This window comes from Pipistrellus kuhlii, unplaced genomic scaffold (genome assembly GCF_014108245.1).
Source record: "Pipistrellus kuhlii isolate mPipKuh1 unplaced genomic scaffold, mPipKuh1.p scaffold_m20_p_17, whole genome shotgun sequence".
Lineage (NCBI taxonomy): Eukaryota > Metazoa > Chordata > Mammalia > Chiroptera > Vespertilionidae > Pipistrellus > Pipistrellus kuhlii.
Genome location: NW_023425482.1, coordinates 7933596 through 7960926, shown reverse-complemented (window position 1 = coordinate 7960926; position 27331 = coordinate 7933596). Strand labels below are relative to the sequence as shown.

At 51.4% G+C, this 27331-nt stretch overlaps 1 protein-coding gene across 2 annotated transcripts in view; it reads left to right on the top strand.

Annotated features, from left to right (window-relative positions):
• CRISPLD2 (cysteine rich secretory protein LCCL domain containing 2) overlaps nt 1-27115 on the top strand; it is a 67008-nt gene extending 39893 nt beyond the window's left edge. For both annotated transcript variants that reach the window (XM_045582636.1, XM_036440578.2), the window contains exons 8-15: nt 176-236; nt 3500-3566; nt 4010-4140; nt 6714-6757; nt 7987-8059; nt 11133-11208; nt 16023-16156; nt 25626-27115. In XM_045582636.1, the coding sequence (XP_045438592.1) occupies nt 176-236; nt 3500-3566; nt 4010-4140; nt 6714-6757; nt 7987-8059; nt 11133-11208; nt 16023-16156; nt 25626-25680 (641 nt within the window). In that variant the 3' untranslated portion in view covers nt 25681-27115. The remainder of the gene's footprint in view (nt 1-175; nt 237-3499; nt 3567-4009; nt 4141-6713; nt 6758-7986; nt 8060-11132; nt 11209-16022; nt 16157-25625) is intronic.
• Nucleotides 27116-27331: the final 216 nt, after the last annotated feature.

Sequence of the window (27331 nt, the reverse complement as noted above, 5' to 3'; positions counted from 1 at the left end):
ATCGTCGAACCTGGGATTCGAACCTCATCCCTGAAGGTGGAAGCCATTGGCAATGCTCCTGCTCTGGAATGGCCTGGATCCCAGAAAGCTCCTCAGAGTGGGGGGTAGGGTCTTCTAACTCGGTCTCATCCCCTTGATTCCTGCAGTGATGACTGTTTCTGCATTTCTCTCCTAGCCCAAGTGGTCAGGTGTGACACCAAGATGAAGGACAAGTGCAAAGGATCCACGTGCAACAGGTGAGGCCTGGGCCGGACCCCTCTGTCCCTGTCCCCTGCAGCCCCTCGGAGCGCCTGCCTCGGGCTGCGAGCCACATCCGGGTCAGCCAGCGGGTGGCCACCCACCCAAGCTGGGTAGATACGCACACAAAAATGGCATTCTCTACTTTTAGCAATAACGGTGTGCTCCCAGGGCTGAGCGGGGAGGTCACCCAGCCTGCTTTGTGTCATCCATTCAGCTCCTTCTGAATGCCAACCTTTGTTAAGGTAAGAGTGTGGCACACAGAGGTGACCCATGTTCCTCAGCCTTGGCACTGCTGACATGTAGGGCCAGATACTGCTCTGTGGTGAGGGCCTGTGCAGTGTAGGAGGCTGAACAGCACCCCTAGCCTCCGCCCTAGCTGTGATCCCAAAAAGGTCTCCAGAAATTGCTAACATCCCCCGAGGACAAGATCACCCCTAATTGACAAGCTTGGACCTAGACGGTTGGCCCAAGCTCTGGGTCTCCTCCCGCCTGGACACACATTCCAGTTGTGTTTCCTCCCCAGTCAGGCGGATGTGTTCAAAGGACAGATGCTTGGCCTTATTGTCTCAAAAGGAATTTGCAAGCTGCAGAAATGCTAGGCTTGTACGTGGCTGATGTGTGTGCTACAGACATGACAATCTTGACCAACGTTGTTGTGTAGTTGGGGACGCCATCACACCTCTCTGTGTGCGGGGAGTCGCACGGTGGCCCAGAGTTCTGTGCACGGAGGACCATGGCTGGCGTGGCGTTAGGATGTGCGGGCCAGGGGATCCCGCTGCAGAATCTGAGTAAGCTGCTTCCTGAGGGCCCCACTAGGGGAAGAGCTGCCAGTGCGGCCCCGGGGAGCGGAATGAGGTCATCTGGCAGATGGAGTCATCGAGTACTGTCCACTGGGATGTTGAAGGACGTCTGCCAAGAAGAAGGAGTTTGGTTTTGGCAGTGCCGCTTGGCTGCACTTTCTGGCAGCGAACGGCCAACAGGTGCAGCGGCCTCAGGCAGAGCCTCAGGTTCACGGTGGGAAAACCACATCCTTGGTCGAGGGGTCCTTACTCAGCTTCCTAAGGACGCCTGCACTCATTCATCTGAAGCTGAATCACGTCATGTAATGCACATGCCGAGAAGAGAAGGCCGCGGTCCTGTAGATACCGTAGGGACCGGGACTTGGGTGTGCTAGCGCCTGGCTCAGCCTCTGGCAGGCGTATCAGGAAGTAGGCTTTGAGCAACCCAGGATGAGGCCGTTCCAGAGGCTCAGACCTCATCCCTTGAGCAGCGGGTAGCAGGCCAGCAAGTACTGCAGAAGCCAACCGTCCACGTGTTGGTGAGACGAACAAGATGTGGCAATGGTGGTGGTGCAACCGTCCCCTGCAGTGTCAGGGACATTTGCTGGGCGAATCAGAGAAAGCACCCAGCATCTGCAAGGGCCACCCACACCGCAAAGTTGTGGCTCTAGGACAGTGGTCGGCAAACTCATTGGTCCACAGAGCCAAATATCAACAGTATAATGATTGAGATTTCTTTTGAGAGCCACATTTTTTTTTTTTTTGAGAGCCAAATTTTTTAAATGTAAACTTCTAATGCCACTTCTTCAAAATAGACTCGCCCAGACCATGGTTTTTGTGGAAGAGCCACATTCAAGGGGCCAAAGAACCGCATGTGGCTCTGGAGCCACAGTTTGCCGACCACGGGGCTAGGATGTTAGGAACGCTCTTGATGGTCCCATTGTGACGATGGACTTTCTGTCCTGCAAGCTCATGATGACAGCATCACGCCCGCGTGCTCAGTGGGGGAATAATGGAAAGGTATAAAAAATATCCCTTGTGAGGTTGCATCGGAAGAGTCCCAGACGGGAGCCTCCCCAGGCAGGGAGCAGGCAAGGTCCGTCCACACCATGACTCTCTGAGACCTCCAGTCAAGAAACATAGCTCACCCCACCTGCGCACGCAGTGTCTCTGTGTCCCCGTGTCTGGCCGAGAAGCCATCCTGCCATCTGGCACGTCCTGTTTCTGGTACTGGTGCTTTTATAAAAATAACATTTACTGGGCTTAGTTTCTGACTTTAAAAAGTATTCTTGTTCGCGATAAGTAACTCAGGAGAACAACCACAATGACAAAGTATAAAGAAAAAAAGAAGTGTCCAGATCTCCCTGGATCAGTAGCAATTTGACGCAGTTCCAGCCTTCTCCCAGGCACCGACTCGCTCATGCCGCTGAGGTGAGCTCGTGTGTTATTCTCACATGAGTGTCCCAAGTCAGCACATTCTCCGAGGGGTTCCCACTTAAAAATGTTTGGCCGCTCCTTTGACACCTACTGGCTTATTTCCAGTTTTCTGCAATTGTGAACAGTGGGGATCACACAGGAGTCTGGCTCTCTGACTTTTCCCTTGGGAGATAACCTGAAAGGGAAATTCAAGAATCGCCAGATTGATTTATACTTTTTCATGAACGTGAACACCATCACTGAGTTTTATTCTCGTAAAAAACCCTTGCCATTTAACACCTGGAAAATGGCACTTCCTTTCAATGTGCACTTCTCTGATGACTGATGTTTGGAGATTTTTTTTAATTTTTGACTTCTTTAGTGTTTGGATGCCACTTGTCTTTCTTCTATGAATTGTCCAGTCAGTGGTCGGCAAACTCATTAGTCAACAGAGCCAAATATCAACAGTACGATTGAAATTTCTTTGGAGAGCCAAATTTTTTTTAAACTTAAACTTCTTCTAACGCCACTTCTTCAAAATAGACTCGCCCAGGCCGTGGTATTTTGTGGAAGAGCCACCCTCAAGGGGCCAAAGAGCCACATGTAACTCACAAGCCTCAGTTTGCCGACCACGGGTCTAGTCTAAGGTGACCAGATGTCCCGCTTTTGGCGGAACAGTCCCGATTTTTAACAATTGGAAAGATTCTTTCCAAAAATCGAGACTTTTTTAAAATGCCGCGGGACACGGGACAAATTGTTAAAAATCGGGACTGTTCTGCCAAAAGTGGGATGTCTGGTCACCTTATTCTAGTCACATCTCTGCCTTAAACACAAATGTTAATTAAGCACCTGAAAGCAGTCGTTAAGAAGGTCACACTGAATCTATAATTGTGTTCACATGACTATACACTTCGGCTTGGGGGACCTGGGACTTGCCAGAAACAGTGGGTTCTCCATCACCGAGGCTTTTCGGCGTATGCTGAGAGCTGCTGAAGAAAACAAGGTAATTGCACGGTGATGTGGAGGCGTGCTCACCTGTGGAATCACGTGCTTTCTCCCAACAGGTACCAGTGCCCAGCAGGCTGCCTGAGCAACAAGGCCAAGGTCTTCGGAACTCTCTTTTATGAAAGTGTAAGTGGGACCCATGTTTCTCTAAATGGCTTCTGTCGTGTGCTTTTAAAGGAGGTGGGTGGTTTTCAGGGGAAAAGGTTTTCCTTCCCTGCCTTCATCCAACCTTCGTTTGCTGAGATGATCTGTGAGCGTTTGAGCTCACAAACTGGTGCAGCTGCTTTGGGGCCCTGGGGCTGGCCCTCGTGTAGACGGGGTGTTATCTTGTGCCATTGCGTGGGGGGAAAGGGCTGTCGGTCGCTGTTCTTACTGTGTCAAGCCCCTCAGGTGGGTTTTTAAAGATAAGCAGCCCAGGGACAGAGACGCAGGTGTTCTGGAGAGAGGCAGGCGTCGGAGGTGGGGGGAGCTTTGGCCCAACGTTTTGGCTTCCTGTGGGTTGCAGACAAACATCTTGGGGAGGGCTGGCCAGGACCACTTCCGGTGCACTCACGGTCTTCCCCTCCCAGGCGTCCAGCATATGCCGGGCTGCCATCCACTACGGGATCCTGGACAACAAAGGAGGCCTGGTGGACATCACCAGGAACGGGCGGGTCCCCTTTTTCGTCAAGTCTGAGAGGAATGGCATGGAGTCTCTGAGGTGAGTGTTCTGTAGCCGGGTTCCTTACAGCGTTTTCTGGTTATAGAAGTATTGTTAACACATTGAAAGTACTGAACAAACGGAGATGGCCTTAATCTATGATTTAGAACGTGCCCCATGGGCAGTTCAGCATGTTTTATTCCAGTGCTGTGCGCCCTCCCTCCCTCTCTCCCTCTCTTGTTTGGTTGGGTTTCAGCTCCTTGTTTCCAGGAACCATTCAGACACTTTATCACTAACTAAAGTGTCTGAGTTTATAGGCTAATTCTGGATTAGCACTTTTTCTTCCTAAGAATGAGGCTTTTCATTTTTTAAACATGCTTTTTTTTTTTTTAAGGTAATGTTTTTCACATAAGGTATGTGGCAGGCTGATGGGCCAGACAGTCCTTGGCTATTCTGACTTTTCGGGGCTTGGGGAGGAGGCCATGTGTTGACCTCTCTATAGAATAAGAGGCTAGACCAGTGGTCGGCAAACTCATTAGTCAACAGAGCTAAATATCAACAGTTCAATGATTAAAATTTCTTTTGAGAGTCCAATTTTTTATTTATTTATTTATTTATTTATTTATTTATTTTTCTTCTCCCAACCTCTTTGATCTTTTATTTTATTCTATTATTTTTATTTATTTTTAATATATTTTATTGATTTTTTTTTGCCCCCCTCCCTCCCACACATACCCTCCCTCCCCAGAGTTTTATGTCCATTGGTTGTACTTATTGTATATGCGTGTATACAAGTCCTTCGGTTGATCTATTATCTCCCCCAGATCTTCCTCCCCCCTCCACTATAATTTGACAGTCTGCTTGTTGCTTTACTGTCTCTATATCTATCTTTTGGTTCATCAGTTTATAATGTTCTTTATTATCCATAAATGAGTGAGGTCATGTGGTGTTTCTCTTTCATTGATTGGCTTATTTCACTCAGCATGATGTTCTCCAATTCCATTCAGGTTGCTGCAAATGATGAGAATTCCTTCTTTTTTATGGCAGCATGGTTTGAAGACGCCTGATGAACCATAGTTTTTGGATCCAATCATCTGCTGACGGGCACCTAGGCTGTTTCCAAATTCTGAGAGCCCAATTTTTTAAACTTAAACTTCTTCTAATGCCACCTTTTCAAACTAGACTTGCCCAGGCCATGATATTTTGTGGAAAAGCCACACTCAAGGGGCCAAAGAGCCACATGTTTGCCAACCACTGGTCTAGAGTGACCTGGGACCATAGAGCCCAATAGAGGTCGTGGGGTCAAACAGGCTTGGCCCTGCTTCTTCCCTGTGCAGCCCGTGGAAGGTTTCTCCATCTCCTCTGGGTGGCCGCACCCTCATTTGTAAATGAGGACCATGGTAGGACCCGGGCTGACACCCACTAACGTGATGGCAGGGCCTAGCCCGGCTTCTGTGACAAGAAAGCACTGAGCAAATGCTCTGTGATTGTTCTGAGGCAGCATGCCCCGTGCAAACTGTGAGGCCACTCTGGGCATTTCAAAAACGATAGGCGTCATTCCCGCTGTCAAAGGTCTGGTTCTTCAAGGGGTGTCTAAGCACCCCCTCTCCACCTTAGCTAAGGTCCTAGGGCTATGTAAACAAAAAAAGAACCAGGGATTGTGAGCCACAGCCAAGGAGGTGCTCACAGAGATGCCAGTTGGGCCACTTCCTGAGGAGGCTCAGTGCAGGCTGTGGGCGTGGCCAGGATGGAGCAGTAGGCGTGGCCAGGTTCACGCCCTGAGTTGCCTGGGATACTTGTCCTAGAGCCACCGCTAGTCCTGTTCAATGCCCAGCTTTGCACCTAGAATGGGCTCTTCACATTTTAGAATTCAGGGAATGTGCGAACAACAACATAAAGCAAATTACAGCTTTATTTTTACTAACTTCTCATTGCAATGTGGCATTTCCTCTCATTATGAATGTTGGCCCCAAACCAGACTAGGTGAGCAGGGCGGGCAGCCCTCCCACTGGTGGAAATGGACTTGCTGTAGACATCTCGAAAGAGTCTCTGCGTCCTTATGCTGAAATGACAGTAGTGTGAGGACCCACCTATAAACTGGTCTTGATGAATTCATAACAATGTGTGCCTATTACTCTAATGCTAACTTGTTTGAATAGTTAGATAATGATATTAATAAGAACTGGTTTTCTTTTAGTCTTTTCAATTTATCATGCATTTTAAAACTGTCACTACCAGGGCTCCTTGCCCCAAAGAAGTTGATGAGGTGTGCCCAGAAAGTTCCTTTAGATCACATGTGTCAAACACAAGGCCCGCGGGCCAAATCCGTCCCGCCAGGCCTTGCAATGTGGCCCGCACCGCGCTGTCATCACTGCACTCCGCTGCGTTTCCATCACAATGACAGTTTATGACTGTTCAGTAAACCATTCGGCCCGCGATTTAGGCTGGATTTTAGATTTTGGCCCCTTCTCTGATTGAGTTCGACACCCCTACTTTAGATCCTGCTCTAGGTGATTCAGGGCCTTCAGGCTGGTGGGCGATAAGCAGGGAAATGAAACGTTGAAGCTGTAAATAAACGCGGGAGCAAGTGTACCAGCCATTCTGTTTGCATTTACCGGATGTTCCTTTTATAGCAAATACAAAGCGTCCAGCTCGTTCACGGTGTCAAAAGTAAAAGGTAAGCTGGTGGCCTCTTTTTACGTGACCGTAATACATGGGTTCTGTTGGGTTTCCCTAGAATTGCCATTCCCCCTTAGTTGTTGATTGAATGTCTATCGTGCCTGCTATTAATGCTATTCTCAGGAACTTGTTCCTGAGGAGGCAGACTCTCTAATTTCTAAATATATCTGAACTTGGCATTGGCCCTAGACAGCTAAATCAGAAGCACAGGCGTGGCATTCTGGCTGAACGTCACAGAAATACCAACACCTGGGCCTAGAGTAGCTAATAGGTTGCAGAGGGAGTGTCAGTTTCTATTGATTGATAGTGGCTACCTGCTAGGACCTTCCTAGAGCATTGTGTTGAGATGGATGCTGGGGCCTCCTTCTGGGCTCAGCAGAAAACAGAGCTTGATAGATTAGTAATGTCTGCCATGGACAAGAGCGGGGAAACGTGGGGTATGTTCGTTTGATTGGGTGGGATGCATCCATGGGAGAGCATGCTTTTTAGTCACGACCTCCTTCAGACCCAATCCTGCTTGTGGCTGTTTATGGAAATAAAGTTTTATTGGCACACAGCCATGCCCATTCATTTATGCATCGTCCATGTGGTTTATTTGCACATAGATCATAGGGCCCACCAAGCTGGAAATATTTACTCTCTGGTCTTTTAAGCAAGAGTTTACCCAGCTCTGGACTAGATGGGGACATGCTGTCAGACACAGCAGGTGGTCAGCATTAGAACCACTTTCTTACATCTGTTGTTTACACATGTGACTTTGCAGAAGAGAGTCGCTGCCCTCCTTTGAATCAGCTCTAGGCCGGGAATTGGAAACCTGGGTTCTCAGCCATGTTTCCTGCAAGGTCTCAGCTTTTCTGAGCCTGAGTTTCCTCTTGTAATTACAATAATACCTGCCATGGGGGCCCAACATGATGAAATAGGGGAAAGGTTTCAAAATCGAAAAGCAGTCTGCAAACGAGACGTGTAGTAGGTCCACGGAGAAGCTGTTGTGGGTGGCAGCATCCCTGACCAGTAAACACATTCAGGCATGTGTTTGTCTCATCCCGTGGGTGGTCTCGGGTGGAGTGCCAGGGGCGCTGGGGCTTGACACCTGTTATCCCCCAGCTCTATTGGAGGGCTCAGTGGACCCCTAGCACCCAGGTGTCTAACAGTCCCTTTCAAAGGTGGGTAATGCGAGGCCCAGGCTTCCTTGTGACCTGACCCTCTCCTGCTGGCTCCTGTTCACAGTGCAAGACGTGGACTGCTACACCACCGTCGCTCAGCTCTGCCCATATGAGAAACCAGGGACCCACTGCCCACGGTGAGTCCCGCTGCCATCTGGTTTTGCAAACACGGGGAGTGAGAGAAGGTGCCGTGCTGGGCGGGAGGTCATGTCCTGGCAGCAGAGTGCAGTGGCGACCGGATGTGGCCCTTGAATGCATGTGCCCAGGAAAGCAGTCCATTCGTGTTCAAAGCCAAGGGCCTGCTCAGCCTTCTCTGGGACCGCTGGTTCTCACCCCCGGATGCACATTGGAACAGTCTGAGGGGTACCCTATCCGGCGACCCTACCCTGACCACTGAGAGCTGGGTCTCCGGGAGTGGCTGGCCAGGGTCCAGCCTCGCATTAGACGATCCTGGCTGAGCCCAGTGGGCAGCTGGTCCCAGACCCAGTTAAGGGAACTTAGCTGAGAAATGGCTCTGTCCACATGCGGCTCCTCCCCTCCCTGGTCGGAGTGCGTGCACATGTAGAAATGACTTCATTTGCCACACGGCTCCTCCCAAGCCCCTATGGCAGACCTGGAGATAGGTCGCTGTGGGCTCTTTGATGAGTCTAGAACCCTGCAAATGGGCTGCTTGTCCCATTTCACTCAGCTCGTTGGTTCTTCTGCCGGAGCCTCAATTTTAGAAGCAGCTTATGAAAACCCGGTTTTGGGGGTGTAATTTGCATACAATAAAACTCTCCTATTGTAAGTTTTCAGCTCGATGTTTTGATAAATGCACGGTCCTGCAGCCATGGCCACTCAAGACAGGAAGTTCCCTGTGGTCAGGCCCTCTCCTCCTGCTCCCCCTCCCCACTTCCCCACAAACCACCATCTACTTTCTGTCCCTGGTTTTGCCTTTTGTGGGATTTCATGTAAGTGGGGCACCACAGCATGCAGACCTTGTGTCAGACCCCCTCTCTCTGCGTGCTCCCGAAAGCCATTCGTGTTGTTGAGCATGTCCGGTTTATTCCTCCACATCACCGATGAGGCTCCATTCTGCAGATGTGAGCAGTGTGTTTAAGGACTAGGTTTACATGCATCTTCCAAACTTTCATTGGCTGATTTTGGAGGAGGATGCATCATAACATAAAGAGGGTCCTAGCATTTGTGTCTGAATTGCCCACGAGGTCCTGTCACATGCTGGTGACGTAGCATCCGGTGAACCCTTATCCTGGCCTGGAAGCTTGTGGGTTCCCCCAGGGAAAGGCTGACCTTAAAACTGGCCAGTGGAATCTCCTGAGGTGTGAGCAGAGTCCAGCCCACGGAGGGAGCAGGCGAGCGACAGAAGGCTAGAGACTGGACAGAGGGTCCTGACTCCTCCTCTTTGCTACTTGCCTCCCTCTGGAGGCTCTCTCACAGGCTCCCACCAGCACCACCACCACCATCACCTCCACCACCATCACCATAACCATCACCACCACCATCACCATCACCATCACCATCACCATCACCATCACCACTATCATCACATTCACCATTACCAGCCCCCCCACCACCATCACCACCACCACCACTACCATCACCATCACCATTACCACCACATTCACCATTACCACCACTACCACCACCACCACCATCACCACCACCACCATCACCATCACCATCACCACCACCACTTCACCATTACCATCACCTCCACCACCACCACCACCACCACCATCACCATCATCACCACCACCACAACCACCACCACTACCACCACTACCACTATCACCATCACCATCACTACCACCACCATCACCACTATTATTATATTCACAATCACCACCACCATCACCACCACCATCACCACCATCATCACCACCACCATCACCACCATCATCACCACTACCATCACCATTACCATCACCACCACCACTACCACCACCACCACCACCATTCTGACTCCCCCCCCACCAAATGATCAAGTGGAGATAACTATTCAATGACCACTTCTCAAAGCCTCTTAGATTTCCCCAAATATTAAAGACAAGCTGAAGGAAATGATCTCAACCAAATAGAACACAAAAAGAAACACTTGACGTAGTACATGTATGCAAAACGTAGGCTTTGACCTGCCATTCCAGAAGATCTAGGAAAGAACGTTCTTATCTAAATTCTGCTTTCTCTTTCTAAATCCCTCACACATACCCTCTTTCTCTCTGCCACCCCTGCGCCATCTCAGGTCCTCCCTGCTGCCTGGCTGCCTTCCCTCCCGCGATCCTGCTGTCCTGGGGCCAGGTGGCTTCCGGGCCACATTTGGATTTCTCCTCCCTGGGCCCCAGCTGAGGTGCACGGTTCCAGATCAGGACAAAAGGCCTTTTCTTAAGTGAAGTTCCTGCCTTTTGCTGGGCCCACCCATCCCCATTCCAGGCAGCTCCTCATCCCCGGTGCCGAGGGCAGGGATGTGGCTGCTGACAGAGCAGTGACCTCACGCCTTCGCCTCAGGTTATCGGCGCCCCCTCCCTGGAATAGTCTGTGACTCACTGAGGTGAGGGCCCTCCACCCTTTCCTCCCCCACACAGGGAAGTGACCTTTAAAAAGCCTATTGATTATAATCTCCATAATGTGCCCACAGTCTGAACTGGCCCACACCCAGGAATGGGAGGGACCACCTTTTACAGTCCCCCCTCACCTCCCTGCCAGGTTGATTCCCTCTCACCTTGTTGCTTGTGAGTGTCTTTTTGTATGGGGTTTTAAATCCTGTATGAACCTTTTAAGAAGGGGAAACATATCTTTATCACTGCCAGAGGGGAGGATTATATATTTTTTATTTTTCTTCTTTTTAATCCTTATCTGAGGATATGTTTATTGATGAGAGAGAGAGAGAGAGAGAGAGATCAATGTGAGAGAGAAACATCAATTGGTTGCCTCCTGTACACACCCCAAAACCTAGGTATATGTCCTGACCAGGGGTTGAACCCACAACCTTTTGGTGTATAAGATGATGCTCCAATCAACGGACCCACCCAGCCAGGGCTTTTTTTTTTTTTTTTTTTTTTTTTTTTTTTTTTTTAAGAATAAACAGTATGATCGTTTCCTTCCATCTAAGAATTTTCATCTTGAAATTCAAAGAAAGAGGGCCAGCTGCTTCTCAAGAAGTGTTGTTTCCCGCTGACCATGACCGTCACACAAACGCTTCTTGTTTTCCAGAGTTCGTTGTCCGGCGTACTGCAAAGACGAGCCATCCTACTGGGCTCCTGTGTTTGGCACCAACATCTATGCAGACGTGAGTATGCTGGCATTCAGTGACCACCTCTCAAAGCCTATTAAACCCTCAGAAACCACATTCCAAGGTCTGGATACCAGAAACCCCAGATCTCATTCCTGGGCCTCCCGCTAAATTTAGACCAGTCATTTCTGCAACCATCGCCCTCGTTTCCCACTTACAGGGCTATTTGTCTGGCTGCCTCTGGACGCGTCTGAATGCAGACACAGGGGTGCCTCACCACCCGCACATGCTTTCGTAGTTTGCTAAATCGAAGCCTGCCTTCCCCGTGGATACGCATCTTTAACCTGAAAGCTTTCATGTGTCACATACTTCACTTCCCAGGCACTCGGAGACCCTTCCGGCTCTCCTGGTGCGTTTCGAGACACGGGTGCACTCTGCTCACTTAGGCTGGGTATTCCCCGAGCGATGAGCACACAGAGGAAAATGCAAATCACACGGGTTATACCGGAGCCTGTTCTTCCATATTTCCCTCCTCACATTAGCAAGGAAGCTTCAGCCTGATTTTCCTTCAGTAAATCCTCCAGCTGCCCAGGGTTTAGGGACACGGTGACCCGGCAGATGGGAGGATGGCCGAGGCTCTGCCAAGCCATTTACCTCACTGTGACACAAGCCAGCTCAGGCTTTCTAGCCCAGGGAATCTTCCAGACCTGGATTTCCGTGATTAGATTAGCACCACTCATCCCCAGCCAGCGTTTCCACTCCCCTGCTTCTCGTCTTCCTCTCTGCGGTGCTCGCTCACACACTGTCGCCGTCTTGCCTTCATCGGTCTCTGTTTGCTCTGCGAGTGTGAGGACAGGAGTTCTGCGAGGTCAGAGCAGCCTAATGGCGAATGCTTTCCTGTCTTTTTTTCTTTCCTCCTTAGATGAGTCATTGTTTTTCCTCAAAAACTGCCTAGCCAACACTGAGTTCTAAAAGTTTAAAAAAGGAGTAAAATTACACACACACACATTATTATACTAAATATCTGAACCAAAGTCTGCTATTAGAAGACAGAGACTTTGATTTTTAAATGATTCCAAGTGATTCCAGCGAAATACACAGAAGCAAATAATACATACTTCTATCCTATAAAGTAGAATTGAAGGTTAAGCATACTGAGTGGGACAACACGATTCATTATGCAATGACACAAAAAGCATATCTATGAAGCTATGAACACTTAAGTCTACATGCACCAAACAAGATAGCAGCTAAATGTATATTAAAAAAACAAACAAACAAACAAACAAAAACAAGCCTTCCCCAAAGGGTAAGAAACATAAGAACTCGATACAAGTTGAGTGATAGCATAAAGCTGCCTTTCCCTATGTTTTAGGGTCTTTGAAAACACCACCTCCAGCTTTTGTTTCCTCATCTGACAGAGCAGAACAGTAAGGCTCAGAATAACCTGTCCCATAACCTGCCCCGAACCCCACAAGCTAGTACACGGCGACGTGGGATGCCACGAGGTGTGTCTTGCCTTCGGCTCTCCTCATTCCATCCCGTGGCGCCTGAATGTACCTGCACACATAGGTACACTGATGTAGCAGGCATGTGGTGGAGCCTGTGAGAAGGCTTGGACTCATTCTTCAGAGGTTAGCGAGGTGGGAACCACAGCGCTCACTGGCAGAGCTGGGCGCACGGCCAGCGCTCAGTGAACGTGTGTGGAAGAACGGAACAAACGGAGACACGCCAGTGGTCAGTACTCAGTCAGCTCTCCAGAAAGCCAGCGAAGGAAGGAGGGAAGGGAGAAAGAGCAGAGAGGAGGAGGCAGGGCGGGAAGCGGGAGGAGGGGAGGAAGAGTGCTACCTCCGTCCCAGAGGTCCTTTTCTGGCCTTGGTTTCTAGGTCACTCTGAATTCTGGGAAGTGGTGATGTCTTTCGGAAAATGTCTGTTTAGCTAAGAGATTTATTTTGGGAGCGTTGTCTCCAGATCTCCGAAGGGCCTCGCAGAGCCGCAGTCGCGGCCTGCTCACCCAGAGCGCTTGGCAGACCCCTCGCTCCGTGGGGAGCTGCGGGCAGGAGAAGCATCAGGGTGTAGCCCCAGCACAAAGTCTGGGTCAGAAGACAAGAAAGAGTCCAAGCCCCACCTGTGGCATTTGCTGGTTGGGGGATGGTGGGCAAACCCTGCCCCCCTCCGCCTCCCCCACTGAACCTCAGTTTCTTATCTGCCCTCCCTATCTCAGTGGTGGTTGGATTAGTTCTTATACTTATGCATCAGCATCCCCAGAGGGCTGTTCGAACAGACTTCCGGGCTCTGCCCCAGCATTTCTGACTCAGTGGGTCTGGGGTAGAGCCAGAGGCCGCCCCAGTGATGCTCACACACTGGTCTGGAGCGGCACTTAGAGGACCACCGGGTTAGAGATGACCGTCCCTTGAGAATCTTCAGTAATAGTGAGGGTGACAGAAATGATTGAGGTGGTGGTCTTTGTCTGGTTACCAAACTCCTACTGAGCTCTCACTGTGTGCAAGGCTGCACCCAGCCGTGGATCTTCCTCAGTCGGCACAACGGCCGGTTGATGAGGTGGCCCCTGGGCAGAGGGGGCAGCTTGCTGGCTCTGGGTGGCAGTCAGGGCTCTGCTGCTTGCCAGTTAATCTCCCCGAGCCCCAGGTTGCCCGACTGTCCAGAGGGGCTGCTCAGAACCCCTACGTCGCAGGGTTGTCGGGGGCTGACTGCATCGGTGCCTGTGAAACGCTTGGCACAGGGCCTGCCTTGGTGATGCTCAAAGCTGTAGCTGATCCCCCCTTTACATTGGAAAATAGAGATGCTGGGGCTTAACCTGGTCACCCAGGGCCACTCGGGCAGCGTGGGGGTGGCTCCCAGCCTCGCGGGGACAGTTGTCAGTAAACATTCCGATATTTGTGTTACTGGGGCCCCGCGAGGAGAAAAGGGACAGCCTGTACCTCGGTGAGAGGAGAGGTGTGGGAGAAAGCGGGGAGGAAAGGGATGAAGATGTGTGTGTAGATAAGGGAGAACACCGGGCCTATCGCGTGAGAAAGGGCCGCCATGGGTGTGAGGTTGGCATGGGCCAGCCCACGGCTCCGCGTGGCCTCTGGCATCCGGAAGTCCTCGGAGTGGAGGAAAGGCCTGTCGCAGAGGGCACACGGCCGGGGGCACCGCCTCTTGGCAGTAAGTCAGTCATGAGTCCGGCCCCCCAGGCAGGGGCGGCAGGAGGGCGGATGCGGGCAGCAGGGGTGTGGGTCCCCCCTGGAAGCGGCCCCAGGCTCCCCTTCTGGTAACTCGGGTGGCAGGGTGAGTAATACCGGGAGAGGAAGAAAAACATGCCAGTTCGCTGCCAGCGAGAGCAAAAAAGGGCGCTGTGCTCACTGACAAAGCTCGCCCGCCGTGCGAGTGTAGAGGCGTCCGATCATGCTCGTTTCTTTCCCGTCTCCCTGCCGCCCTGCGGTGGCTGTCAGGGGGCTGCTTCTTCAGCTTCGAGGGCACAGACTCTGTTGAGAACTGGAGAGTTGTGGGTCCTTCCTCTGGGGTGGTGACAGGATGCCTGGGACTGAGCGGCTTCCTGGGCTCAGTACGGCCCCGGGAAGGTTCTTGCTGGCCCGACAGGCGCCCAGAGCTCTGCCTGCACCTCCAGGGCCTCACAGACCCTCTCGGCGCACCTCGGGCTAAGGAACCCGCCCTCGTTCGCTTATTCATTGAAGAAGATAAGATGTGTAGGGGCAGGCCTTAAGAATCTGGCCTTCAGTTAAACCAGGTAAACCAATCATGGGAAGCAAGAAGTCCGGTTCTCCAACACTTAGTATGAATGTGCGTGGGCTCTGGGCTGTCCACCTTTTTTTTTTTTTTTTTTTTTTAAATCCTCTCCTAAGGATTCTTTGATTTTAATCAATTTCCATTGATTCTTAGAGAGAGTGGAAGGGAGGGAGGAGAAGAGAGAGGGAGAGGGGGAGAGAGAGATCAATTGGTTGCCTCCCACATGGACTGTGACCCAGACTGGGGATTGAGCCTGCAACCGAGGTACGTGCCATTGACCAGGAACCAAAACCATGACCCTTTAGTCTGCAGGCTGGCACTCTAACCATTGAGCAAACCGGCCAGGGCACTCTCCACCTTTTTAACAGCAAGCTAACTTTCCAGGGGACAGGCAGCGACGGGTCTTCTGCAGGAAACATTTTTCTTCTTGTGCAAATCAGCAGCTTCTCTGGAATGAACTGGTGTTTTGAAGGATGAGGCAGTGGCTGAAGGGCAGATCTGGAGGGCGGAACCCCCTCTCCCCTCACTGGCACCTAGAATAAATCCAGACTCATGCTGTGGTCCTCACAGCCCCTAGTGACTGGCCCCTGCTCACCTCTCCCACCTCTCCCCAGGGCCTTTGCACAAGCTGCTTCCTCTGCCTGGGATGCTCTGCTGCCCTGAGCTGTTGCCATGGCTGTGGTTGGCTCCTTTTTGTCACTCAGATCTAAGTGCAAATGGCCCATTTTCCCTGATTAACCGGCCTAAAAATGCCCCGCCACTTAGTCATGTTATCTCACGGTCTGGTTTTATTTGTTCATAGCCCGAGTTATTTGTTTTTGAATTTGTTTACTTGTCTCCCTTCACTCTGTGAAGGCAAGGTCTTCGTTTCGTTCCCTGTGGAATCCCCCTGCATCTAGGACAGGGCCCAGCACACAGTGGGTGTTCAGGACATCTTTGTTGAACAAATGAATGAACGAACGAATGAATGAATGATGGCAGGTCTCTCTGGAGAGACCACTGAGGAATCAAGGTAGTGATGGTCCTTTCCTCAAGGTTGACATGGCCACCAAGCAGGAGGCTGACCTTCACCCTGGAGCCTGGCCCCTTGACATTGACCACAGCTCCTCCTGTGCTTTCAGACTTCGAGCATCTGTAAGACGGCCGTGCACGCGGGAGCCATCAGGAACGACAGCGGGGGCTACGTGGACGTGATGCCCGTCGATAAGAAGAAGACGTACGTGGGCTCGCTCAGGAACGGGGTCCAGTCTGAAAGGTAGGACTGCGCTCCTCACCTCTCCACACCCAGAGCCGGCAGGGGTGCCCCTGGGGGTCAGCAGAGGGCCCAGGATGGTGCCCGTTAAGATGAAACTTGGGCGGACTTGCAATGTTCTTATGAGAACATCCAGGAAAAGCCTGTACTTTCCTCTTCCTTTCTCTTTTCAGAGTAGGAGCTTGTCTCTTTCTATTACCAATGCATGATTTTTTAGAAAATTTAGGAGCATCAGAGGAGTCCATAGGAAAACAGCCACCATCACCCGCCACCTGGGGGAGTTGCTGTTAGATTTTTGGTGTCTAACCCTGTGGTCCTTTTCTATGTGTGTATGTGAACCTACCTCTCCTGCCCCCCACAAACAGTGGGTTCCAATTATAGTTACACTAGAGGACACTTTGTACACTCGGGGCAGTGTGTTCCTCAGCCCGGCCTGCCCTCTCGCAGTCCAGGGGATGTCCACCTGCCACCTTAGGCCTGATCCCTGAGAAGCCAGGCTCACTGCTCCTTAGCACTGCCTCGCAGGCGGGAGAGGCTCCCTCCACCACCACTGCACTTGCCAGCGGTGAGCCCGGCTTCTGGCTGAGAGGCACTCCCCTTGTGAGAATACACTGACCACCAGGGGGCAGCTCCTGTGTTGAGCATCTGCCCCCTGGAGGTCAGTGCACATCATAGTGATCGATCATTCTGGTCATTCCACCATAACGATTGCTGGGCTTTTATATATATATATAACGTGGTTCAATATGGCTCCATAATAATGTACTTACATATCCTATATAATAAAGAGGAAATATGCTAATTGCATCACACCCTCACAAACATGGCAGCACCCACAGCCAATAAAGAGGAATATGCTAATTGACTCCCACACCCTCACAAGATGGCGGCACCCAGTCCTCTCAGCCCTGCTTCTTCCAGCCGGAGTCCCCCAGTCCCTTCAACCCTGCAGGGGAAGGCATTTGGGGGCGATCCGGCTGGCAGGGGAAGGCAGCTGGGGACGATCATGCTGGCAGGGAAGGAGTTAGGTGTCAATCAGTCCAGTTGAGGAGCAGTTAAGGGGTTATCAGGCAGGCAGGCAGGTGAGTGGATAGGGGCAATCAGGCAGGCAGATAGGCAAGTGGTTAGGAGCCAGCAGTCCCGGATTATGAGAAGGATGTCCAAGGGGTTCCAAATTGGAGAGAGTGCAGGCTGGGCTGAGGGACACCACCCTCCCCATCACAAATTTCATGCACCAGGCCTCTAATTGTTACATAAATGAGAGCAGAGAGTCTGGAGGCTCTGCTTCTTACTAGCTTTGTGACCTTGAACTGCCGCCTGATTTCTTTGAGCCTCAGTTTTTTCACTTATGATATGGGGATAACAACAGCCTCTACCTCACAGGGTGGTAGCAGGATTTGCTGAGAGGATGCCCAGCTCTTTTTACAAGCACACCGGTCATACTGGGGCAGGACCTGCCACAATGACCTCACCTTAATCTAAGTACAGCTTTAGAGGCCCATCTCCAAGTACAGCCCTGAGGGTGCTGGGGTCGGGGCTTCAGTACGTGAACTGGGGAGGGGGCTCAATGCAGCCCATAACACAGGGGCATGCTGAAGACTTTACATTTGAGGGCCCTCTTTAGAAAAGGTGTATAAATCAAGAACACAAGATGCGCTAAGGCGGCCCCTTGGACCTTAAGGTCTCATGGCTCCATCCTCTGGTCTCCCCCCCCCCCCCCCCCCCATCCTCCCAGAGCGCGCTGAGCCTCCGGGCGGAGCTGTGCGTGGAGACCTTTGCGGAATCCCATGATGGGAATCGCACACGCTGCACAGTCACTGCCCTCAGCCCCGGAAGCTACAGCTAACGGCTCACGCAATTTCTCCCTCCGCGTTTGCAACCTTTGTTTGGGAAAAGCTTAATGAAGGGAAATTCCACTGATTTAACGGGAGGGAAATGAAGCCGCTGATGAGGTGGAATTTCCTGGCCAGGCTGGGAAGAAATCCCAGGACACCAATCCATCTAGCCCTTTAAGAGAAAGCGGCATGGTGGGCCGGCCTTTGTTCTCGGCCTATGCCATCCTGAGGACATCTCCGCAGCTCCCAGGGCTGCAAAAGGGCTTAGTGTGTGGCCTCCCAAAGGGGGGTGTCTGGGGAGGGTAGAGGACCTAGATAGGGTCTCAGAATGGGCTTCTTGTTCACTGTGACGCTCCCCTCCCCAGGGGGGCCCATCATTCATGCTCTCTCCCTGGGGACCCACCTGAACAGCCACTCTCATTGTGAGCGTCGGCCAGGCAGCCTTGCCCAGGCCCGACGTGGCTGCAGCCCGCTGCCGTGTCCAGAAGGTGTTAGTGACTTTCAGAAAGGGTCAGTGAGCTTCCATAGCGCCCCCATAGCGGCGACTCTGCTCCCCTTCTTCCCCGGGCTCTTCCCTGCCCCTCACCCCGCATCCTACAGTCTGGAATCTGTGATGATGTTTGCTTAGGTTCCTCCATTTTCTGTGCTTCGGCTTCCTCACCTGAAAGGGGGAAATGATAGCTCCGACCCCTGAGTGGTGGTGAGGTTTGGGGAACTCGTTGTGGGCTCCCCAGGCCCTCAGCGAACCCGTCAACCGGGCTCTGGTTAGAAGAGCAGATCCTCGGGCCACCTCAGACCCGCAGAGTCAGAAACTGGCTGTGACCCGCCCTCGGGGGTCCTGAGGCACACTGGAGGGCGAGGACCCCTCTGTAAGGGTGATGGAAGGGCACCGTGTCCCTGGCACACGTAGCCAACACTGTACCTGATTCTGACATGTTGCCCTTAAGAGTCTTCATTTACTACACGTGGTGCGCCAGGACCTGCACGGGGTCCATGGCACCCAGATGTCAGGGTCCACCCTGCATGGACGGAGGGAAGAGGCTGGGCCAGAGGGCACAGAGGGCCGTTGGCATTTGGGACCCTGGTGCACTGTGTGTCCTTGGGGAGGCAGTCTCCCCCAGCCGAGGTCCTGCTGCATCAAATGGTTGCCATGACGATGAATGAGATGGTACGTGCTCGTAGGCATGGCTCATAGTCAGTGTCCAATGAGGCTGGTGGCCCTTCTCCCTGTGGCATACCTTTTCAGGTTTGCTGTGCACCTCACGATGTTAGAAACAGCCTTAGATATATTACCTTTCAGGACAAGGAAGAGGCTTTAAGGAATTCAGTCTTTCCTCTTGTATCCGTTCTCCCTATATGCATTCACATCAGATGCCTTATGCGGGGCGAGCCCGATTGTCCAGGCACCAGGGTCAGCAGGGAACCCGGCCTGCCCTTCGCCCTCCTGGGTCTTGTAGTCTGGTCGGGGGACAGATATGGAAATATTGTAGTGGCGGGGCACTCGGTGGTTCTGTTATAGAAGGAGGTTCAGGGAGCTGGTTGTGTCTAGCAGGACCCCAGCTTACCGTCCAGACGCGCCCGCTTGGTGACGTGGCTGCAGCAGATGCGTGGACATCTCCATCGTGGCCCTGCCCCATCTCCCCGTGTTCAGATGGGACCTCAGCCGCCCTCTACACAGATCCCAGGCTGAGACATTTCCCCAGAGCCTGTCCCCTTAGGGCAGTGGTCAGCAAACCCATTAGTCAACAGAGCCAAATAGCAACAGCACAACGATTGAAATTTCTATTGAGAGCCACATTTTTTAAACTGAAACTTCCTCTAACGCCACTTCTTCAAAATAGACCCGCCCAGGCCGTGGTATTTTGTGGAAGAGCCACCCACAAGGGGCCAAAGAGCCACATGTGGCTCTAGAGCCGTGGTTTGTTAACCACTGCCTTAGGGAATGTGGGGAACAATTTGGGGCCAGAGGGTGGCTCTGTCCCCAGTGTCTGCTGGGACCCTGGAGTGGTCACATCCGGTCTCAAGGGAGATGTGGGCCCTGGCCATTATTCCCAGCGAACTGGGTTCTAAATGTAGGGAATCTTTCAGTCACTCAAACCAACAAAACTCCTGAACAGCACTGCCAGCACGCGGCCAAAAGTTGGTTCTGCTTCGAAGTGGCATCGGTTTACGGGTAGGGAATGTCTGGCCCTCGGGCCATAGAAGGCCTGAGAAATCATTTGTTCTGGCCCTGCCAAGGCATTGGGATGAGTTGGTTACATGTTTGACCAAATATGGCAGGCTAATTTTTAGGCTGATAATTTTGTATGGCCTGAAAATGATGATAGAAGTACCCCCGTGGCCCTTGGCAGGAAAAGGCTTCCACCTCTGGTCCAGAGGAGGCTTCCCTGAGCGTTGTGAAAGGTGACCGTGCCGAACTGGGACAGCGTATGGGGACAGGCACCTTCTCTCACACGCTGCCCGGGGAGGAGAGCAGAGGAAGGAAAGGACGTCAGAAAGAGCTTTTGGTGTGGGGACTGGGCTTCGTGCAGATATTCTGAGGAAGAAGCTGGACATCTGGGTGAATATCAATCAATTCAAGACGTTTTCTTAAACCAGGACCATTTTTAAAGACAGATTTCACAAGGAGATTGAGAAATATGCCAACGGTGACATGGACAATTCCTCGACCCCTCCCAGGACAGGTCACCCTGCTCCCGGAACTGCCAGCTGTCCTCTCTCTAATCCAGTCTGTGTTGGGCGGTGCCAAATGGGGATCTTCTCACTGACAGGGGAAGCCTCTAAGTTTGCAGCTCCCTGTGGACCTGCAGGCCCTGCCTCCAAGGGGCTCCCACTGCCATCTGGTTCTCCCAGACTATTCATTTTCAGGGATGGCCTGGCCACAGCCTGTCCATTTCGGATGATGGTTAGGAAGGGGTCCCACATTCTGAGTCCATATCCCACTGCACCTGGAACAGGTGTGTCACATGAAGCAGATGGGGCACCTTTCAGAGCCGTGGTTGTCCTGGAAGAACCGTAGAGATCCCGAGGGGGTGCCTGCAAGGAATGGATGGACAAGTGAGGTCTTGATGGATGCAGGCAGCATCTGCTGGGCAGAGCTGCTGGCACAGGGTGAGTGTTAGCGGCAGGGGCAGGGTGACGGCCATCAGAAGCTGGGGAGTCATTCACCAGGCGGAGACCGGGGACACCCCCGAGGCCACAGACCTTTCCCAGAGCACCTTGTCACGGCTGGTCTGGTAGGTCAGAGGCTCCTCATGCGCTGAGTCAACCAAAGGGAACTCCCCAGAAGCTCCCCAGGCCAACTCAGCTCCTGCAAATTCTGTGGGGAATTTTCCTGTTGGTTTCCTCCCCCCTCTTCCCTCCCTTCCTTTTCTTTCTTTCTTTTTCCTTCCTCTCTCTTTCCCCTCCTTTCTTCTTTTTAAGATAAGATTAGAGAAACTTCAAAAAAAAAAATACGGTATCTAATATTAAGAAATTACTGTCATTGAAACCCCAACACCTAGGAGGGAGCTACTAAACACCCTGGTATGCTTCTTCCGGTTTTTTTCTGATTACCCACAAGCACCTTCTTTTTAATTTTTTTAAATTTTTATACAATGGGACTGTGCTGTCTGTCTCATCCTGTTGATTCCTCAGTCAGCCACAGGCTGTGAGTGTCTTTCCACGTTAGGCTTGTTGCGGCCACACTGTTGTCTCTGTGGCTACATGCTGTTCCCTTGTGTGGACAGACTATCATTTCTTCACCCGGTCAGAGGACAGAGGTGTCGCTTCCTCTTTTCTTTTATTAAACAACACGGCAAAGAGCATCTTTGCACAACCCTTGTGCTTTATTGACACTTTCTTTAGGTAACTTCCTTTTGGTAGAACAGCCACGGCCCCCACGTGGATCTCTCTATATAATGCACAGGATGTCTCTCTCTCTCTGCTGTTTGAACCCTGGCCCCAGTGGCTCTCCACTGCAACAGAGAACAAAACCTCTCCTCTTACCACGCAAGGGCACGCCTGCGCCAGCCCTGCCCACTTCTGCGCCCTCTCTTGGTGCATTGCTCCTCCTCAGCACAGCACTGCCCTCACCAGCTTTCTCTCTGTTCCTCGAACATGCCAAGGTCACTCTCACCGAGGGCCTTTGCTCCTGCTTTATCCAACCCTGGACGCTCCCAGATCCTCTATGGTCCTGTGGCTGCCCCCCCCCCCCCCCTTGTCATTCAGATCTACACACAAAGGCCACCTCCCCGAGGAAGCATCCTTCTATCCGCTGACCTCCTCCCAGATCTGGTGTGATCCCGTTGTCCTGGGTTTTATTTCCCTCCCAGAACCCGCCTCTCTCTGAAATTATTGCCTACATATATTTAGCTGCTTATTCTCCCCCCCCACCCTCCAGCAAGCTATAAATGATATGAAGGGAAGAACCCCATTAGTTTTGCTAACACCATGTCCCCAGCACCCAACCCAGTGCCTGGCACATAGTAGGCATTCAGTCAACATTGGTCGAATGACAGACAAATTGCTGGGGTCAGCAGTTTGTTGAGAACTAATTGAGGGATTTTTAATACCCTTGATATGAAAATTGCTCAATATCTTTTATGAAAATTGCCTAGAAATGCTTTATCAATTTACACTCCCTTCCCATATGGATGGGAGTTACAAGCTAATCCAAAAATAGAATCAGAGGGCAAGATTTAGGAAACGAGGTTACCGTATAATTTCTCAAATCACACTCATTTCAAAATGCACAACTGTCGGCTTCCCTGGGGAGCCTGGTGCTCAGCGAATATTGAGGTGTGCACAAATGGACCCACTGAAGGTTTTGAGCAACCAAATGGGGCTGGGTGGGGGTGAGGGGGGATTCTCTGCCCGTGGCAGTGCGTGGGCCACACTGGCGTGGTGCAGTCAGCACGGCGACTCATGTGCTAATGAACACACGCCAGTTCAGTGGGCCTGCTCTTGCCTCTGAGCGGGATGAGCTGTTCAGTGGGGCTGCTGGTAGGTCCAGGAAGATGTCCAGGTGCCTTGGGGTACCTGTCTGGACGACAGCCTGAATGACTCCCTGGTCCCTGGGTTGTTTGGGGCCCTGGGAATGGGAGAACCCCCTGCCCCATCAGGAGCCAGAGGAGACCCAAACCCTGGTCATTTTCCCCAGTGTGGTTGGCCCACCGTGTGGAAGAGCCAGCTGCCTTGTGGCTCCGGCTGGTTCTCCCAGACTCTTCATTTGGGCGAAGAATCCAGGGAAATCTTGCAACTGGAGGCCTGAGGAGGGTCTGCAATCTGAGCTCCCCAGAAACCAGCAGGGCAGCCAGGGGTAACCCAGCCCCTGTGTGGCCACTCTCCCTCTGAGTCGTCCACTGGATGGCTGGCTCCCAGGCCACGGGGCCAAGCATCTTGCTCTTTCTGAGCCCTTGGCCTTCCCTCACGGCTCCAGCTCGCCAAGGGCTCCTATCGGATCCACATTTCAAAAGTTCAATCCCAGGGTAGCCAAAAGCCTGGACTTGCCATGGGGAAAGGGGAAAAGGGGAGGAATTCCCAGCAGCCTGTTCCCGGAGGATCCCTGACCTTGCGAATAGCCCGAGAGGGCGAGGCCAGCTCTCTAGTCCAACAGTTTCCATTCTGGAGGGGGCACTCTGAGGAAGTCATGCTTGGATCATGCTGGGCTTTCATCTTACACTCCAACACATTCATAATGAGCAAAATGCAAATTTAAACGATTTGGATGCCATTCCCCGGTTTAGATCGGCTGAGAACACAAAGCTGGATGATTTGCTTGGTTGATAGGAGTTGTCAATTGGTACAGTCTTGATGGAGGGCAATTCGGTGAGCTTCCAAAATTACAAATGCCCACAACCTTTGGTCCAACCATGTCACCTCCAGGAGCTTATCCATAGGCTCCCTCCTACATATGTAAAAAGCCATGGATAAGGTTGTTCTCCTTAGCACTGTTTGCAAAAACAAGAGATCAGAAATAACTAAATACCTATTTAAAAGGGCTGTTACCTATAGTGTGATACTTCAATAGAACAGAAGACTATGCAGTTGAATTAAAAAGCCTGAGAAAGGTCTCTATGGGCAGACAGCCACCAGCAATGACTGGAAGACAGTAGCACCTGTTGGGGAGGGTGTGAAGACAGTGGAACCCCTCAGGGATTGCTGGTGGGAATGTAATAGATGCAGCCGCTGTGGGAAACCAGTTTTTAAGAAAATTTTAAACAATTTTTTAAGAAATTGGAGAGGCCATTTAACATACAACCCAGCAATTTTGCACCTAGTTTTCCACCCAAAAGAACTGAAAACCAATGCCCGCACAAGCACTTGTCTCTGCATCCACTCCATTCATCAGTTCATTTTGTTAATTAGATTCCACGTGAGTGAGATCACATGATACTTGTCTTTCTCTGACCTACATGTTTCACTTAGATAGCAGCATTATTTATAATAATCAAAGGTGGAATCTAAATGTCTATCAACTGAAGAATGGGTACACAAAAGTGGTATATCCACATATTGGAATATTATGTGGCAATAAAAAGGAATGAAGTACTGACTCTTGCTACAACATGGATGAACCTCAAAAACTTTATGCTAGGTGAAATAAGCCACCCACAAAAGGCCACATAGTGTAGGATTCCATTTCCATGAAATGTCCAGAATAGGCAAATCCATGGAGAGAGAAGTTCCCAGGGCCTAAGAGGAGGGGAATCTATAATAATAAAAGTAGAATATGCTAGTTAGTCCAGATAGCTGAACAACCTTCTGGACATTATTCCCGACAAAGCCGTGGTGGCAGGGGCCGAGGCAGAGGTGGTTAGGGGCCATCAGGCAAGCAGGCAAGCAGTTAGGGCCAGTCAGGCAGGCAGAGTGGTAAGGGGTGATCAGGCAGGCAGGCAGGTGAGTGATTAGGAGCCAGCAGTCCAGGATTGCGCGAGAGGGATGTCCAACTGCCAGTTTAAACCAGCAATTGGACATTCTCCGAGGGGTCCCAGATTGCAAGAGGGTACAGGTTGGGCTGAGAGACCACCCTCCCTATGCACGAATTTTGTGTACCAGGCCTCTAGTTGATTATAAATGGGCATGAAAGATCTTTGGGGTGGGTGAGGGAGTGATTGTAATGATTTAAAATTAGATTGTGAGATGATTGCACAATCTCCTTGCCTGCAAAATGGGATACATAATGGTACATACTTGGGGAGGAAGGTAAAAAGGCGTATGCAAAGTACTTTGCACAGTGCTCGGCACAAAAATCTGAGTGCATTCGGTGTGCCCATTTTAATGATAGCAGCACATGCATTATTGTTATAATGCCAACTGGTTAATCGGTCAGCCAGATGGCCCCTCTTTGGGTTGACAGGTGTTAGCAAAAACCAGGCAGGAGTTTTGGAGGGTGAATTCAATTCAGACAGACTGGGGCCAGTAAGTCCCAGAGTTAAAAGAAAATAACTTAACAACCCTGACCTAGATTCAGACCCAGGCAAAGAGAATGGAATTTGCCAGCTGTTCCTGGCCGGGGCGGACTCTGTTTCCAGCAGCTGTGGAGAAGCGTCCCTCCGCCATGGTCCTTCCCCCACGGGGACACGAGGGACACCCAGCCCAAGCCCCTGTGGAAATCCACCCTTCCGCAGATAACACGCCCTCCCCTTCTTTTGCAGCTTGGAGGCGGCTCGGGACGGAAAGGCCTTCCGGATCTTTGCTGTCAGGCCGTGAACGTGCAGCGCCGGGGCGAAGGGGGTCTTCCAGAGGGCGTCTGGGTTTTGCTTTTTGTTTTTATTTTATCATTTGGGGGTGGGCTGGGGACATGGAGTGGCAGGAAGCTTCCTTTGAGTGAGTGGTGTTCGGTGTCACATCCTTGGTGCCTTGATTTCATCTCTGGGCCGTGGAGACACAGCATCCTCTGGGGCCTGGCCGGACAGCTGGCGACTGGTGCTGCCGAGGCCTGGCGGCCTCCATCCGCTGCCCGCTCTGCTCAGACAGTCGCTCAAGAGGCTCCTCCTCATGTAGTCTCCTGGGGAGAGAGGATTCCAAACGCGTGGAGAGAGCACCGTTCTCGGGGATCCCGGGGTGCAGCCTCCAGGGGTGCAGGAAGAGGCAGACTGAGCCCACGCAAGGGGAGTTTCAGGAATGGGGTAGAAGGTAGTTATTAAAAAAAAAAAAAAAAAAAAAAAAAAAAAAAAAAAAAAGATTTAAAACACAGTCCGTTCATATCAATGGAGAAAAATGAGTTTAGTGTTTGCTGGTCAGACAAATGGGCCGGAACAGGGGGCTGGGGAAGCGAGACTCAGGCTCTGCCTTGGCAACTGTCCCGGCTGGCGTCCTGCCACGCGCAGGCGGATTCTATATACAGCAGTGCTGGTTTATTTAGAGTTCAATAGTAACTCCAGAGGTTTATCTTGTCTTTGTCCTTCCCTTCGCCCATGTGGCCGTCCGCTGTCCTGACGTTTGGTCTCGTTGAGGACTAATGAACCAGGATCCTTTCTTTACCCCCTCCCCATTGTGGCTCACACACCGGCCCAGACTAGTTTAGGTGTCATAGTTCACAACGGGGTATTTGCTTTGCAAGGGATTCTGTTTGAAGCCCACTTTTTTTTTTTTTTAAACTCCTCATCTCTGTTGGTTTCACCGAGATAGCTAAGAACAGCCGAAGAAGAGGTGTTTGGTTGCTGCTTTTAAAAAATGACAATTAAACGTGCAGATTCGCCGTCTGTCTGGTGACCTACTTTTTAGCAGTGGGAGGAATGGATTCCTTGGTACCTTCTTCGCCGAGGTTAGCAGCGCTGGGAAGAGGAACAGCCTGTGGTTATGAAATGGTCCTGCGGCCTCATAACCACAAGAGAGAGTAACACTCGAGAAGGATTCCTCTTCCTGTTTTTGTGGAGCAGCTCTTGCCAAATGTTCCTGAGACTCCGAGGAGTGTGGTGCTCTCTGGCTTCCTTCACTTTACAAACGTTCTTCATGAGCCCAGACCGAAACCCACAGGGAAATAAAATACCCCTTTTTAAACAGTGTTTCTTTGCAGAAGGTAAAATTCCACCCTCCAGCATCAGGCTGGCCAATAGATCACTTTGGTGGACACCAGTTTCAAATTTGATTTCACTCCCCATCAAAATATTTCACAGGCAAAGGAATCACCAGAAAACACACACACACACACACACACACACACACACACACACACACACACAACTGGTGCTTTGAGTTCATTCTTAATTAATGCAAAAACGGAAGGGGAACGGTTAGCCCCTCCCCGCTCTGGGGAGTCGGTATAAGCAATGAAGCTCTTTGCTGAATGGCGCTGAGGTCTGTGGGACCATGCTTTTGCTGTGTGCATTGTGGGCTGGGAGTAATGCGTAGGTCCTGA